The following is a 16106-nucleotide window of genomic DNA, read 5'->3' as shown; positions in this document are numbered from 1 at the left end:
GATTCATTACGAAGTAGCCAGACAAACACAAGTCGACAGATATACAGTGTAAACATTCTTGGTTACTTTGGGCTTGTTCGACATTGGAGCCGACTGACTACTCAACAAAGAACATTGTATTATATATAACTACTCTTTATTTTTTTGTAGATCAGTCAGTCACAATTTAGCCATGATACATTACGGTTTTGATCCTCTCGAACACAGCCATTATCTTAGTGGATCCACCCCCCTACAGTACGCATGGGTCGTCACTAGTTACTACAGCCACAAATATATTATGGCTAAACTCCGCCTCTTTCTACAATGAATCTTCTTAAAATCTGATTTTAAACATAACATGAAATACACTGCTAACCTTATACCTGACCGAAACCTTAAAACAAAAGCAAATATTTACGATATAGCCATTTTGACTTTGTGTTTGTGGTAACTATTGAGAACGTTACGCATGCGCACATTCTGTCTGCCCTTCCGAAGCCTCCTCAAAGTTGTTGCTGGAGAATGAGAGTAGAAACGCGGCTACATGTTGTTGGTTAGATACGTTTAAAGTAACAGAAATACACATTTGTCTAAACTGAATTTCATGGAAGATACTGGTAAGTTGGAAAAAAATATTTATACATGTTTTCCCTTGAACTTGTTAACACTCCGCTTGCTGTAATGTGAAGATGGTGGTGGACGTGTGCGGTCTGGCTAGCTAGCAGCTAACGTCGTTAGGCCCAAACCGAGGCAGGGTTGAAGACGCTGTGGTACTGTTTAAGACTTTCAGCCAATTATTGGATTAAAATTAAACGGTCGCCTTTCCCTACTACCATTACAATGACACACAGCATATGTGAACTTTACTAACGTCTTATTTTCGAGGATATACAGTCAGTGGGTAAGTTAGATATTTAGATCCGTTTGAATTAACTAGCTACGGTTAGTTAGGTTACTAAGCCAACTTCACTGTTGTGTTTACCGCGTCGTGCTTCAATGGGGTCTGGCTAGCTATCATTACAAGTGGGCTAGCTAGATAGTTAGATATTTTGGTCGTTGTTGATTGAGCAATTAAAATGTTTAGTTAGATATGATAGCTGACGTTACTATACGCCATCACGCGCGCTTGTGCTAGCTAACATGCTAGCTATGTTCCTTAACACGGAAGTACGCATGCTTGCACAAGTCGATGTGACTGAAGAAGTCAGGAGCTGCGGTCGGTGGGGATTCTTTGGTTTACAACTACTTGAATAAAGTTGAGCATGACTTGAAGGGTTCAGGTTACTAATCTGGAGTATGTATGAAATGTATTTTTATTTATATATATATATATATTACTAGACTAGAGATGCCACAGGAACCTATAACCCTGCCTAAACATCAAATTGTTTCTCCATGGACTTTCAGTCTGACCAAAGACGCAATAGTCTTTACAGGCCAGAATGTTGAATACAAATATTAATCGTACTTAACCGGTTGTACATGCTCTTGGTCCTTTTTGGTGGTATGACGTGGAGATAATGTTGTTTACCCAAATTTTTGCATTACTGTGAATTCGAGAAGTGTTCAGACCCCTTCACCTTTTCCAGATTTTACAGTGTTATTCTAAAATTGAATTTGTTTTCTCATCATTATACACACAATAGAGTGTGTGAGAGCGTTTTTGCCAGTATCAAGGTTTTCATTTTCCCACCTTAATCATTTTTGTCTCCTTCGCTCCTTCTGTGCTGTAGGCACCTTTACACAGACACCAAGCCCCTGCCACACACAATGACAAAAGATAACTTCTTCCTCTCTGACAACGAACAGTTTAAACTCACTATTTGAGTTTTGGTCCAACAGAATTGGGCATATGGACTCAGAATTGGGCATATGGACTCCGAAACACTTGGACATTATTTTACTGTAATAGTTGAGAATCCTTTCTAACAATATTTTTTTTTGTTTTTGTCTCAACTCCCGAAATGTAGAACAGAGAACATGGTTGTGGAAAGTGTATGCTCAGTTTGTCTCACAACGTACTGCTAGAAGCATTTTAGCCACATACTTATGTGCTAGATGTCTTGTCTGTGTTTTATAAAAGTGCAATGAGCATAAGATGCATTTATATAAGACATTGGCAACTCATATAAAAAAACTCATATTTTTATACAGATAGGCCACTTGATTTCAGTGTCTAAACAAAGTGAACAGGCTAAGTTGTTAGTGATGGACAGGTGTATTCGTACGTTTAACTATTCTACCTTGTTGGCAAGCAAGTAGATCCAAGTTGGCTAGACTTTAAATATAAAGTTTAGCTGGTTACTCACTTGAGTGTTTATGGGACCTGTGTTCATTTTCTATAATGCCTGCTGCAAGAAGTTGGTGATCATTAGTGTCTGTGCGTGGTTCTGGTTAAATTTGTAACAAAAATGGCATTTTCATAGATTAGACTTTAAAGCCAGATCAGTGATTATTGCAAAAAGCAGATCCAATTTATTTTGTTCAAATAATTACAATATTAGTGAGTTATGGTTGTGGAAAGACTATATTTAGCCAAGGTATAATTTTACAAGCCCTGAATTAGTTACATTATTCCTGCCTGTTTGAAATGCAGTGTATTGACCTTTTCATTGTATTAACCTGTCTAGGTTCTGCTAGCGGAACCCCTCGCCAACAGCCAATGAAATTGCAGGGCGCCAAATACAAATCAACAGAAATCTCAGAAATCAAATTTCCCAAACATACAAGTATTAGGCACCATTTTAACCTGTTATGGATGTTGCGAGTTTTTGGTTCCTGCGGAAATTTCAGAGCGCCACTCGTAGTACTCGATAAAACTCAAACTTTCATTAAAACACACATGCAAGGTACTCAATTAAAGCTACACTCGTTGTGAATCTAGCCAACATGTCAGATTTGTAAAATACTTTTCGGCGAAAGCATGAGAAGCTATTATCTGATAGCATGCACCCCCCCAAAATACCTGAACGAGACCTAAACAAAAGATTTTGCGGTAGCCGGCGCTACACAAAACGCAGAAATAAAATATAAAACATTCACTACCTTTGACGAGCTTCTTTGTTGGCACTCCTATATGTCCCATAAACATCACAATTGGGTCTTTTTCCCGATTAAATCCGTCAAAGTATGCCCAAAATGTCCATTTATGAAGGCCGTCTGATCCAAGGAAAATTCACCTTTACACGACGCAACGTCACTTTTTAAAATTAACAAAGTTGCCTATAAACTTTTACAAATCACTTTAAACTACTTTAGTAAACCAACTTTAGGTATTAATAAACGTTAATAATCGATAAAATTGATCACGGGGCGATCTGTATTCGATAGCAGCAATCGTCGTCCATTTTTTTCACTTTCATAATTTCCTGGGTGCACCCCAAGACAGGAAGTGCCTATACGTCATCCCACCAAGGATAAACGTGCAAAGAAATGCCAGTATTGGCAACATCGTGTGGAAGCTGTAGGCGTTGTAAACGGACTTCATCTATTTTCTATCGCCTTAGACAATTCAAAGACTGGTGGATGAATATTTTTTTGTGTTTTTGGTGAACAGTTTTCCCTGGGATTTTTACTCCTGAACACGTTCTGTTATAGCCACAGACATGATTTAACCAGTTTTAGAAACTTCAGAGTGTTTTCTATACACACATACTTATTGTATGCATATACTATATTCCTGGCATGAGTAGCAGGACGTTGAAATGTTGCGCGATTTGTAAAAAAAAAAGCTGCGAAAATTTGCAGCATCCTTAACAGGTTAACAATAAAATTATTGTTAATCCAGCCACAGTGTCTGATAAAAAAAAAATATGCTTTACAGCGAAAGCTCCACAAACGATTGTTAGGTCACCACCAACTCACAGAAAAACCCAGCCATTTTTCCAGCCAAAGAGTGGAGTCACAAAAAGCAGAAACAGAGAAAATTAATCATTAACCTTTGATCTTCATCAGATGACACTCATAGGACTTCATGTTACACAATAATGTATGTTTTGTTCAGTAAAGTTCATATTTATATCCAACAATCTTATTTTACATTGGCGTGTTACGTTCAGTAGTTCTAAAACAGCCAGTGATATTGCAGCGAGCCACATGAATTCACAGAAATACTCATCATAAATGTTGTTAAATTCAAGTGTTATGCATGGAACTTTAGATACACTTCTCCTTAATGCAACCGCTGTGTCAGATTTCAAAAAAACTTTACGGAAAAAGCATCATCTGAGAACGGCGCTCAGAGCCCAAACCAGTCAGAGAAATATCCGCCATGTTGGGTAGTCAAAAGTATTCCATAAATAGCATTATAAATATTCACTTACTTTTGATGATCTTCATCAGAATGCAGTCCCAGGAATCGGTTCCACAATAAATGCTTGTTTTGTTCGATAATGTCCATTTTTGTCCAAAGAGCTACTTTTGTTAGCACGTTTGGTAAACAAATCCAAAGCCATGAAGCGTGTTCCCTAGTTGCAGACAAAATGTCAAAGTTCCGTTACCGTCCGTAGAAACATGTCAAACGATGTGTGGGATCAATCTTCAGGATGTTTTTAACATAAAACTTCAATAATATTCCAACCGGAGAATTCCTTTGTCTGTAGAAAAGCAAAGGAACGCAGCTACCTCTCATGTGAAATGCACATGACCAGCACGTGACTGCTGGCAGACCTCTTACTCATTCTTCTCTTTCGGTCCCACTTCACAGTAGAATCCTCAATCAAGTTTCTAAAGACGGTTGACATCTAGTGGAAGCCTTAAGAAGTGCAACAACCAATATCCCACTGTGTATTCAATAGGGTCTGGGTTGAAAATCGACCAACCTCAGATTTCCCACTTCCTATTTATTTCTTCTCAGGTTTTTGCCTGCCTTATGAGTTATGTTATACTCACAGACATCATTCAAACAGTTTTAGAAACTTCAGTCTTTTCTATCCAATACTACTACTACTAATAATATACATATATTAGCAACTGGGACTGAGGAGCTCTGGGCACCTTTTATCCAAGCAACTCAATACTGCCCCTGCAGCCATAAGAAGTTATTGCACACTTCAGAGTAGGTGTTCCCTAACGGAAATATGCAAATGCATGCTAGAACACGCCAGTTGAATCTCCATCCTCCTTCCTTGTTCTGCCCACTGACTCATTTGTTCCCGTTGGAAACGACAGGCTGTGGTCATTCTTGGGTTAGTTGTAAAAAAAATCTTTGTACATTTTAAGATGTTAGAATTCTGCTCTGGCTTAAAATATTCTGTTTTTTCCTTTACAACAAAGGTTGCTGATTGATGTGCTGCTGTTGTTTTAATACTTTTATTTTATTTTTATGTTGTATTTCTACTAAATGTCTTGGTATTTTACAAACAGTACTTTTTTATGGAAAGAGTGGTCTGCGTGCAGGCTGCACGAAGCAGCTCAATTTATTTGGTTGACAGTTCTGGTTGCCTTGTGATGGACTTTAGTCCGGCTTCAGAAGTGGCGTTCCTTTACAGACAAGTAAAATGTCTGTTCACATCACCAGAGAAGGTTTTGTGCTGGCATAAAACAATAAAACGTAGGGTAGCCTACCCTAACAGACACATATGCTGCAGCCGAGGCACTTTCAAGGGGCCACATTCCATTACGCCTGAAAAGCGTAATCGATACATGCTACCGGTAGCCCACTGTGATTTCATGCAGCAAAAACTGAGTAGGCTACACTGTGCTTGATCACACACTTGCATCATTAGTGAAGAGCCAGCGCAGGCATGCCAGTGTGACGGAGGGATTGAGAGAGGCAGAAGAAGAAGCGTGCTCATATGTTTTGGTAATCTGCATCTCGCAATATCTTGTCTTGCATGCTTTGCCAATTCACCAAGTAGCCTGAAGTTTGCCTCTTCCTCTGTTTTGTTTTTGAATTACACAATCTCCACAGGCCTTCATAGTCTATCGGCTATAACACGTAAAAAAAAATATATTTTTGGTGTGTAACTGAACTGTGATTTTTTTATTAAGTGCAGTGGGGGAAGATACTTTTTTTTTTGGTTAGGGGTTTATATTAACGTTATAGATCCCAACTTTGTTTTAATGTTCAAACTCCTAGTATGGACATTTTCTGGGATTTCATGAAACATGGGACCAGCCATATCACCCAGTCATACGTGATTCCACATCAATTTTCTGTAATACTAACTAATAATTACTGTCCCTTCTCGATCTTGTGATATTGACGTGCAATATGTTTTCCTCTCCCCAGACCTGCACCTCTCAGACGAGCCCATGACGGGGATGTTGGACACAGACAGCCCTGAGAGTGTGGAGTCCCCAGCCATGGAGGGCAACGGAGAGGACTTCCTCCCTGACCTGCCTGTCCTCACGCATGCTGCTGAATGGACCATGGATCAGGTCAGTGTGGGAAATGCACGTGGGGTTTGACCTCTTTTTGCCCTGGACGTAGTTGTAATGACAAGGCCAATGTATCCCTTTTGTTATTATTCTGTACAACAACATGGCAAATGCTATTTTGTCTGCCTGCATTACTAGTAGGTCTAAACACCAACACTTTCATCTTTCAACAGTGGTGCTCTCTCAAACATGAGGCAGTCCCTTGCCTATTTTCTTAGTTGCTTGTTGGTAATAATTTCCTTCCCCCTTGACCAGGATCCCCATAACCTCACCACGGTTATCCACGACTCGGACTCAGAGTCAGATCAGTCGTCGCCAGAGGTAATAGAGCAGCACCAGGTCCAGCAGTCTGATCTAGGATCTGTTGAACAGGCGGTGCAGCACTTCCAGCTAGCGAGCGCTGAACTCTTCCAAGATGAGCGTCGGGAGCATGAGGATTCAGATGAGCAGTCTCGTTCTCCACAGGCAGAACAACAGAATCAAATGGAGGCATCGTCAGACGAGAGTCAGGATGGGCACAACAACACAGCCACAGAGCCTTTGATACAGAGCGAGAAGTTGTCTGACGCTGGAGAACAGCAACAAGATCCAGTCCAAGCCCAGCCACCAATGGTTGCAGAAGATAGTAGCCCAGCTAACATGGAACTTGAAGAATCCAAAGAGACAGAGCAGGTGGACCCTGTTGAGGAACCAGCTGTCCCTACAGAGCCTCTTATCCCTTCTGAGTATGAGAAGCTGGCTAAAGGGTGTGAGGAGAACCCCGAAGACTTCAATGGTTGGGTCTACCTGCTGCAGTATGTGGAGCAAGAGGTGAGTGTGGAAAAGTCCTGGAATTTTTATGTTGACCCTTGCTTGTAATTGTGTCTAGGTTTTATCTGCTGTATTGAATACTACATGTAAACATTGAGGTTTTTCTGTCAGGAAGCAAGTTGGAAATGTAATTTTTTTGCCGCCTCAGAATCATCTTGGTGTGGTGAGGAAGGCGTTTGATGCGTTTTTCTTGCGCTACCCCTACTGCTACGGCTACTGGAAGAAGTTAGCTGACACTGAGAAGAAACATGGCAATGCACAGGTGGCAGAGGAGGTAATTGTCTTTGTGGCTGGGCTCATGTAGTGGTGTTTAATTGTGTAAATGGACATCTCCTCCTGTCCTGATCTGAAAGGGCTTGACAGGGTTGGGGGCTGGAGCTTTGTGCTGTCTACTGTTTGGGTCCTTGCTGTGACAGTCATTCATTCAGTAATTTTCACACTGGTTGTCTCATTCTCCAACGTTGTTTTTGCCTCCTATCCCCAGGTGTACCGGCGGGGTGTGCATGCCATCCCCCTCAGTGTGGACCTGTGGCTCCACTACCTGTCCTTCATCAAGGACAACGCTGACCCTGAAGACCCAGAGACACCGTCACGCATTAGAGCGTGAGTAAAGAGCTTTGTCCTCACTGAAAAGTTAAACGCCGGGGGCCTCCCGGGTGGCGCAGTGGTCTAGGGCACTGCAGCGCTAGCTGTGCCACCAGAGACTCTGGGTTCGCGCCCAGGCTCTGTCGCAGCCGGCCGCGACTGGGAGGTCCGTGGGGCGACGCACAATTGGCCTAGCGTCGTCCGGGTTAGGGAGGGTTTGGCCGGTAGGGATATCCTTGTCTCATCGCGCACCTGTGACTCCTATGGCGGGCCGGGCGCGTGCATGCTAACCAAGGTCGCCAGATGCACGGTCTTTCCTCCGACACATTGGTGCGGCTGGCTTCCGGGTTGGATGCGCGCTGTGTTAAGAAGCAGCGCGGCTTGGTTGTGTTTTGGAGGACGCATGACTTTCGACCTTTGTCTCTCCCGAGCCCGTACAGGAGTTGAGACGAGAGTAACTACTAATAATTGGATACTACAAAAATTGAGGACAGAAAAATATATAAAAATAAAAAAAATATTTAAAACAACACACCTGTGTGTGAGAGAGAATAATTGAGGACAGTAAAATATAAAAAAATATATAAAAATAAAAAAAATATTTAAAACAACACACCTGTGTGTGAGAGAGAACCTTGTGACACTTCCAAAACCAAGTGTTTTACAGGTCATAGTGTATTGTTAACAGGGTTCGAGAGTAATTTGTTTTCCAAGAAAGAACTAATCAGATGCTTTTGAATAATATTATTAATATTCAGAAAATATGTTTGCAGAAAAAATGTATTGACACCTTTTTTGTTTTCTCAACGATCTTCAATTCAGCATTGAAAAAAAGTGCATGTTTAATTTTGTTCCACTGGAGCTAGTCTGACCACAAGTCAAAGACCACTATGATGACAGGCATGGATCCTTTTTGTCTTCTTCTAATGCCTTTTTAAAGGGACAGCCATCAGATTACGTTACTAAGCTTGGGTAACCCAACAGTTACATTACTGATAAATGTGGACAGGTATCTAACGGATTACATTTAGAAAGTAACCTACCCAATCCTGATCGTTAATCATGTCGTCTGTGTCCTATCCTACAGTGCGTATGAGCATGCTGTGTTGGCAGCAGGGACAGACTTCCGCTCTGACCGTCTGTGGGAGGCCTACATCAACTGGGAGACGGAGCAGGAGAGATTGGCCAACGTCACGGCCATCTACGATCGTATCCTGGGCATACCCACCCAGCTCTACTCACAGCACCTCCAGAGGTATGACTGGTCAGCTCATTCATAATGGGTTTTGATAAACCGTCCATGAGGGTTATGGTCAACATCTCAGGTAGTGGGTAGCTCATAGAAATCAAACACAGACATTAGTTCTAACCTTGTCAGCCACACTTACTTTCAGGGGCACTATTTTCTGGTAGTACTTTTTGTTCTCTTAGTGATGTACTGATTGTCATTCTTCAGGTTCAAAGAGCATGTGCAGAACAACAACCCCAAACACTTCCTGTCGGAGGAGGAGTTTGTCCAGCTCAGGGTGGAGCTAGCCAAAGCCAATGCAGTCACAGTCAATGAGGATGGAGAGGAAGCAACACCCGCAGAGCCTGAGGGACTCCCAGCCGGCACCGAGGACCTCCCAGATCCTGCTAAGGTACGACTCTGCTGCCTCACCTTCAGGGGGGTTGATGTACCACAACATACCAGAGAGTTAGGAAGGAGGCCCTTGTCTCTTTATCATCACCCATGGAGACATCATCCATGGGGTGAAACACAAATCTGTGCAGGTGTCTTTCCGTCAGCAGCCAAGCCAATGAGTACGTGGGCATCATCCAGTCAGGGATTTGGAATGGACAAATCGTGGCTGGCTGGCCTAGTCGAGTGGCCCCTCCTCGTCCTCTCCAGTCCCCAGCACCAGGACTGGCCTACAGACAGGGTGGATATGGTACATATCCTGCCCCGGGGTGGGCCTCGTTCCCTGGGTAGGCCACCTTCGACAGGCAGAGCCCCTGCTTGTCTCTGGCTCTCTTTCAGCCTCAGGGTGATGTAAATAACCTTGGCAGCTGGACATGCAGTTTGCACATCAGTGGAGAATGAGATGGTTACGAGATTGTGTTTTAAAGTCAAGCAGTTAACGTTGAGTGTCTTGTTATGTTTAGAGAGTGACGGAGATTGAGAACATGCGCCACAAGGTGATCGAGTTGCGTCAGGAGGTGTTCAACCAAAACGAGCAGGAGGTCAGCAAGCGCTGGGCCTTCGAGGAGGGGGTGAGTACTGACATCTGTCTTTAATGTTCAGAATATCATCCAATTGTATTTCATATTGTTAAAAGGAATAGTTCACCTCAAAGTTTTCATACCTCTAAAGTGGGCTTTGTCAAGCTGGGTGGAGATGGAATTGGATGGTGCCACTCTTTCCCATTCATTTGGGATTGAGGCCTACAGATGTCTACACAATAGATGGAATACGAGGTATGAAAATATTTGACAAATGTTGATTTTTGGGGTGAACTATCCCTCAATATCCTTCCATTGTTAATAACGTTACTTTTGAAATGGTTGTACATTTTGGTCCGCTGCCATTTTGAATGCCGTGTTTCCCTTTTCCCCTCGTAGATAAAACGGCCCTACTTCCACGTTAAAGCCCTGGAGAAGACCCAGCTCAGCAACTGGAAGGAGTATCTGGAATTTGAGATCGAGAATGGCACTCCCGAACGCGTGGTCGTTTTGTTCGAACGCTGCCTCATCGCCTGTGCTCTCTACGAGGACTTCTGGATGAAGGTAACCCAACCATAACCTTTGACCTTCAACCCCACCTCAAAAATAATGACCCCCGCACTTCCCCCATCAACGATTGCATCACTTCCTGACAACAGTAAATCGTCCTGAACATCTCTTCTTTGCGTGTAACGTTGATCTGTTAACCACTGTATCTGTTGTATTAGGGGATGGCCAGCTTTGCCACACAAGATTTGACTCCAGCATTTGCCAACTACTACGTTGCATCTTCTCCGTCTCCCACTACCTTACAGAAACTTATCTTATTGGTTCCATGAAGGTGCTGATGGGTTTACAAAGAACATTTCTAAAAACACGATCTTGTCAATGAAGAAATTCACTGGTTGAGCAAACCGGAAATAAGTGTTTTAAAATGTTGTTGTCACCTTCCCTTCCTCGTCTTCTCTCCACCTCCTGCTCTCCATCCACCCCGTCCTCCCCTCTTTCTCCAACCCTCCTCTCTTTCTCTTGCTTCATACTGAAGTACGCAAAATATCTAGAGAGCTACAGCATTGAGGGAGTGAGACATGTGTACAAGAAGGCGTGTACCATCCACCTATCCAAGAAGCCCAACATTCACCTGCTGTGGGCTGCGTTCGAGGAGCAGCAGGGTGAGTAGTGTTTCTAGTTCCCACTTAACATCACATTCACATAAAGCTGTGACGGTTATGGAGTTTTGGGTAAGGATTAATTGTCAAGCAAATTACCATGGTTGTCAATTTTGTTAAATGGTTTTGAGCTTGTAAAGTACCATAATGCATCAATGAAAATTGGCTACTACATGCATACTTAATGAATGCAACACAGCTTTGGTAACCCCCTCCCTCCCGTCTAAATTAAATGTTTTTGACCTGTTTTTGTGCATCTCCTCCCGACTGTGCCGTTTTTGCTTGTAAAAGAATATGTACCAACCTTACCCTCTTCCTGTACAGTTGAAGTTGGAAGTTTACATACACTTAGTTTGGAGTCATTAACTCGTTTTTCAACCACTCCACAAATTTCTTGTTAACGAACTATAGTTTTGGCAAGTCGGTTAGGACATTTACTTTGTGCATGACACAAGTAATTTGTCAAACAATTGTTTACAGACACAATGAATAATCTATCACAATTCCAGTGGGTCAGAGGTTTACATACACTAAGTTGACTGTGTCTTTAAACAGCTTGGAAAATTTCAGAAAATGATGTCATGGCTTTAGAAGCTTCTGATAGGCTAATTGACATTTGAGTCAATTGAAGGTGTGGATGTATTTCAAGTCCTACCTTCAAACTCATGACAAAATCATGACAAAATCAAAAGAAATCTGCCAAGATCTCAGAAAATAAATTGTAGACCTCAAGTATGGTTCATCCTTGGGAGCAATTTCCAGAAGCCTGAAGGTACCACGTTCATCTGTACAAACATTAGTATGCAAGTATAAACACCATAAGACCACGCAGCTGTCAAACCTCTCAGGAAGGAGATGCGTTCTGTCTCCTAGAGATGAACGTACTTTAGTGCAAATCAATCCCAGAACAACAGCAAAGGGACCTTGTGAAGATGCTGCAGGAAACGGGTACAAAAGTATCTATATCCACAGTAAAACAAGTCCTATATCGACATAACCTGAAAGGCCGTTCAGCAAGGATGAAGCCACTGCTCCAAAACCGCCATAAAAAAGCCAGACTACGGCACATGGGGTCACAGATCATACTTTTTGGAGAAATGTCCTCTGGTCTGTTGAAACAAAAATAGAACTTTGGCCATAATGACCATCGTTATGTTTGGAGAAAAAAGGGGAAGCACGGGGGTGGCAGCATCATGTTGTGGGGGTGCTTTGCTGCAGGAGGGACTGGTGCACTTCACAAAATAGATGGCATCATGAGGCAGGACAATTATGTGGATATATTGAAGCAACATCTCAAGACATCGTCAGGAAGTTAAAGCTTGGTCTCAAACGAGTCTTCCAAATGAACAATGAACCCAAGCATACTTCCAAAGTTGTGGCAAAATGGCTTAAGGACAACAAAGTCAAGTTATTGGAGAGGCCATCACAAAGCCCTGACCACAATCCTATAGAAAATGTGTGGGCAGAACTGAAAGTGTGTGCGAGCATGGAGGCCTACAAACCTGACTCAGTTACACCAGCTCTGTCAGGAGGAATGGGCCAAAATTCACCCAACTTATTGTGGGAAGCTTGTGGAAGACTACCCAAAACGTTGGACCCAAGTTAAACAATTTAAAGGCAATGTTATCAAATACCAATTGAGTGTATGTAAACTTCTGACCCACTAGAAATGTGATGAAGGAAATAAAAGCTGAAATAAATCATTCTCTCTACTATTATTCTGACATTACACATTCTTAAAATAAAGTGGTGATCCTAAGACAGGGAATTGTTACTAGAATTAAAAGTCAGGAATTGTAGAAACTGAGTTTAAATGTATTTGGCTAAGGTGTATGTAAACTTCCGACTTCAACTGTAAAAAAAATTATGATTATTAGGTCAACTTTGTCTATTTGAAAATAAAAATGAATCCCCACCCTATTAAAATGAATGTATTAAGACAATTCTGACAAAACAATTGTGGTTAATGGTGGTTGTCCATAGTTGTTGGTTATATGATTATTGTGCCAGCCCCACAATTCACACACCTCACTTGTCAGACCTTTACCTGATGTGATTTACAGACAAGTGCATTCGACTAACGAGGCTGAGACGATCACGTAATAGAAGTTCAAAAGCCTTGGTAGCCTCTCTATACAGACTAGTAAGAAACATTCAACCCCGTTTTTGTGTTTTGTTTCCCCGCAGGGAACATAGAGGAGGCGCGCGGCATCCTGAAGTCTCTGGAAGAGGTGGTACCGGGCCTGGCCATGGTGCGTCTGCGGCGGGTCAGCCTGGAACGTCGCCACGGCAACCTGGAGGAGGCAGAGGCCCTGCTGAGCGAGGCGATGGCATCGGGGAAGAACGCCAGCGAGACGTCATTCTACGCCGTGAAGCTGGCCCGGCAGCTGCTGAAGGTGCAGAGGAGCCTCACCAAGGCCCGCAAGGTGTTGCTGGAAACCATAGACAAGGACCAGGTAAGATCACAGAGCTAGATGAATGGAATCACTTGTTTCAGGATATTGATATTGAGATACAGTACATGGTGTCAAAGGGAGTTTGATTCAGAGAAAATCTGTTTAGAGAAACCATTTGAGTTCATTAATCTGTCTGTGTGTCTCTCCAGACGAGTCCTAAGCTGTACCTGAACCTGCTAGAGCTGGAGTACAGTGGGGACGTGCAGCAGAATGAGGCTGAAATCTTGGCCTGCTTCGACCGCGCCCTGAGCAGCCCGCTGCCCCTCGACTGCCGCCTCACCTTCTCTCAGCGCAAGGTCGAGTTCCTCGAGGACTTTGGCAGCGACATCAATAAGTCAGTTCACCTACAGTACCTACACCCTCAAACAATGAGTACATTTTCACTGACCAGTGTTCTGAATAGTCAGTTAATGACAATGAATCCATATGGCATGCTTGCACTCCTAATCTCAACCATGTACTCTTTTTCCATCCTCACAGGTTAGTGACTGCATACGATGAACACCAGAAGCTTCTGAAAGAACATGAGTCGACAAAGAGGAAAGCAGAGAATGGGTAAGATTTGAATTTGTTCACTTCTCTCACTGTTTAACATTTACGACATTGAGTACAACACAGTAGGATGCTTCATAGCAGGTTGTGAATCGCCATACCTGAATTGATTTAGTTGGGTGCTCTTGATTGACATGAACCTGTTCCTTTGTGTCCCTGCAGCTCCCAGGAGCCCGAGTCGAAGAGACAGCGTACAGATGACCACCCAGGCTCAGGGCACATGATGCAGGGAGACAACTCTGCCTACAACTACAACTGGTACCAAGTGAGTCCAATGATAGAGCAGAGTCAAACATTGTTATACACGCAATTTGTATTGCAAGGTGACAAATGTTATACCATCCCTGACAAAGGCGTTCCGTGACACTTGGTTCTCACTAGAATATTTTTATTTTTTTTTAAATGGGAGGACGATAGGGTTGAACTCTATCATCTGGTGACGCTGACAGGAATGCCAACTAACCCTGTCTTTCCTTGCTTTCCTTCTACAGCAACAGTACAATAACTGGGGCCAGCATTCCTGGGGACAGTACAACCAGTATGCCCAGCAGTATAACCAGTACTACCCCCCTCCACCAACATGATGTTTCAAAGACCGATAGACAGAGATCCTTCCGAAGGAAGAAATTCAGAGGAAGCATCCTTTCTACCCAGCCCAACCTCTCAGCTCAGCTCCTCTTTGATTTGTTGTTTATGTCCTTTTGTTTCCATTGGCCATTTGACATATTCATTGTAATCACCATCTCACCATCATTCATTGACTGGCTGTTTTTTGTGTTCTTTACGCATGTGTTGGTAATGCGGACTTCAGATTATTATTTGTTTTCCCCCCACAGTCAAAATTACGCCAAATTATATGTTTTTAATTTTAGATTGGTTCCTCTTCGATATCTCTGTGTGGGGAAACTAGTTATGTTTGATACAGATTATAGATTCGTATGGAGGTAGTGATACCTGCTGTGCTCCGAGTCCTCCCTCAGCCTCTTCTCTGCTTTCCTAAGATTAAGGGTTTTGTTTTCTGGGACAAGAACAGAAATGAATGAAGATTCTTTTTCTTTTTTTTGACTTAATTTCATAATAAAGACATTATCCTATTTCTTGTTTTGTTCCCTGAATTAACCATTTTTATACAATATTATTAACACTGCAATTGCAGCGTAACTGTTAAGATTGGAGAGCAAATTACCTGTTCCTACCCAATCATAAGTTTCTGTAATTGACATGTACTTACTCCTTGTACACATTTTATAGATGAAAGCATAGGTCATACTCAGCAGACATCAACCATATGGGGTGGTACAGTAGGATCTGGCGTATGCTGGCTTTTGTCCCAAGTCTAACCCACCACTACAAAGCTGATGTAGTTTATGGTCTTAATCAAGCAGTTCTAATTGGATTTTTATGTTGTGGATGGGAGTGACCTCAGCCAGTGCACTACATATATTCAGCAAAAAGAAACATCCCTTTTTCATGACCCTGTCTTTCAAAGATAATTTGTAAAAATCCAAATAACTTCACAGATCTTCATTGTAAAGGGTTTAATGCTGGTTCAATGAACCATAAACAATAATGAACATGCACCTGTGGAACGGTCGTTAAGACACTAACAGTTTACAGACGGTAGGCAATTAAGGTCACAGTTATGAAAACTAGAGAGGCCTTTCTACTGACTGAAAAACACCAAAAGAAAGATGCCCAGGGTCCCTGCTCATCTGTGTGAATGTGCCTTAGGCATGCTGCAAGGAGGTATGAGGACTGCAGATGTGGCCAGGGAAATAAATTGCAATGTCTGTACTGTGAGACATTGAAGACCGGACGGACGGATGATCGTCCTCGCAGTGGTAGACCACGTAACAGCTGCACAGGATCGGTACATCCGAACATCACACCTGCGAGACAGGTACAGGATGGCAACAACAACTGCCGCAGTTACACCAGGAATGCACAATCCCTCCATCAGTGCTCAGAC

At 42.6% G+C, this 16106-nt stretch overlaps 1 protein-coding gene across 6 annotated transcripts; it reads left to right on the top strand.

Annotated features, from left to right (window-relative positions):
* Window positions 1–220: 220 nt before the first annotated feature.
* Window positions 221–15231, top strand: LOC110529851 (pre-mRNA-processing factor 39). Of its 6 annotated transcripts, none has more exons than XR_016497770.1 (16): window positions 237–599; window positions 6215–6363; window positions 6619–7173; window positions 7322–7447; window positions 7658–7776; window positions 8846–9013; window positions 9215–9398; window positions 9904–10011; window positions 10360–10524; window positions 10689–10801; window positions 11006–11132; window positions 13317–13585; window positions 13735–13919; window positions 14066–14140; window positions 14300–14402; window positions 14629–15231. XR_016497770.1 is itself a non-coding variant. In XM_021612453.3 (15 exons), the coding sequence occupies exons 1-15, from the start codon at window positions 587–589 to the stop codon at window positions 14719–14721; spliced, it is 2439 nt and encodes an 812-aa protein (XP_021468128.1). In that variant the 5' UTR covers window positions 221–586; the 3' UTR covers window positions 14722–15231. The 6 variants fall into 6 exon arrangements, 3 of the variants coding, with proteins under 3 accessions (XP_021468128.1, XP_090099436.1, XP_090099437.1); XR_016497771.1 differs by lacking the exon at window positions 10689–10801 and adding an exon at window positions 10112–10215; XM_021612453.3 differs by lacking the exon at window positions 10689–10801 and having other exon boundaries at window positions 221–599.
* Window positions 15232–16106: the final 875 nt, after the last annotated feature.

This window comes from Oncorhynchus mykiss, chromosome 8, assembly GCF_057628025.1.
Source record: "Oncorhynchus mykiss isolate SJ-2025 chromosome 8, ASM5762802v1, whole genome shotgun sequence".
NCBI classification, from domain to species: Eukaryota; Metazoa; Chordata; class Actinopteri; order Salmoniformes; family Salmonidae; genus Oncorhynchus; species Oncorhynchus mykiss.
This window is presented reverse-complemented; position numbering and strand designations above follow the sequence as displayed.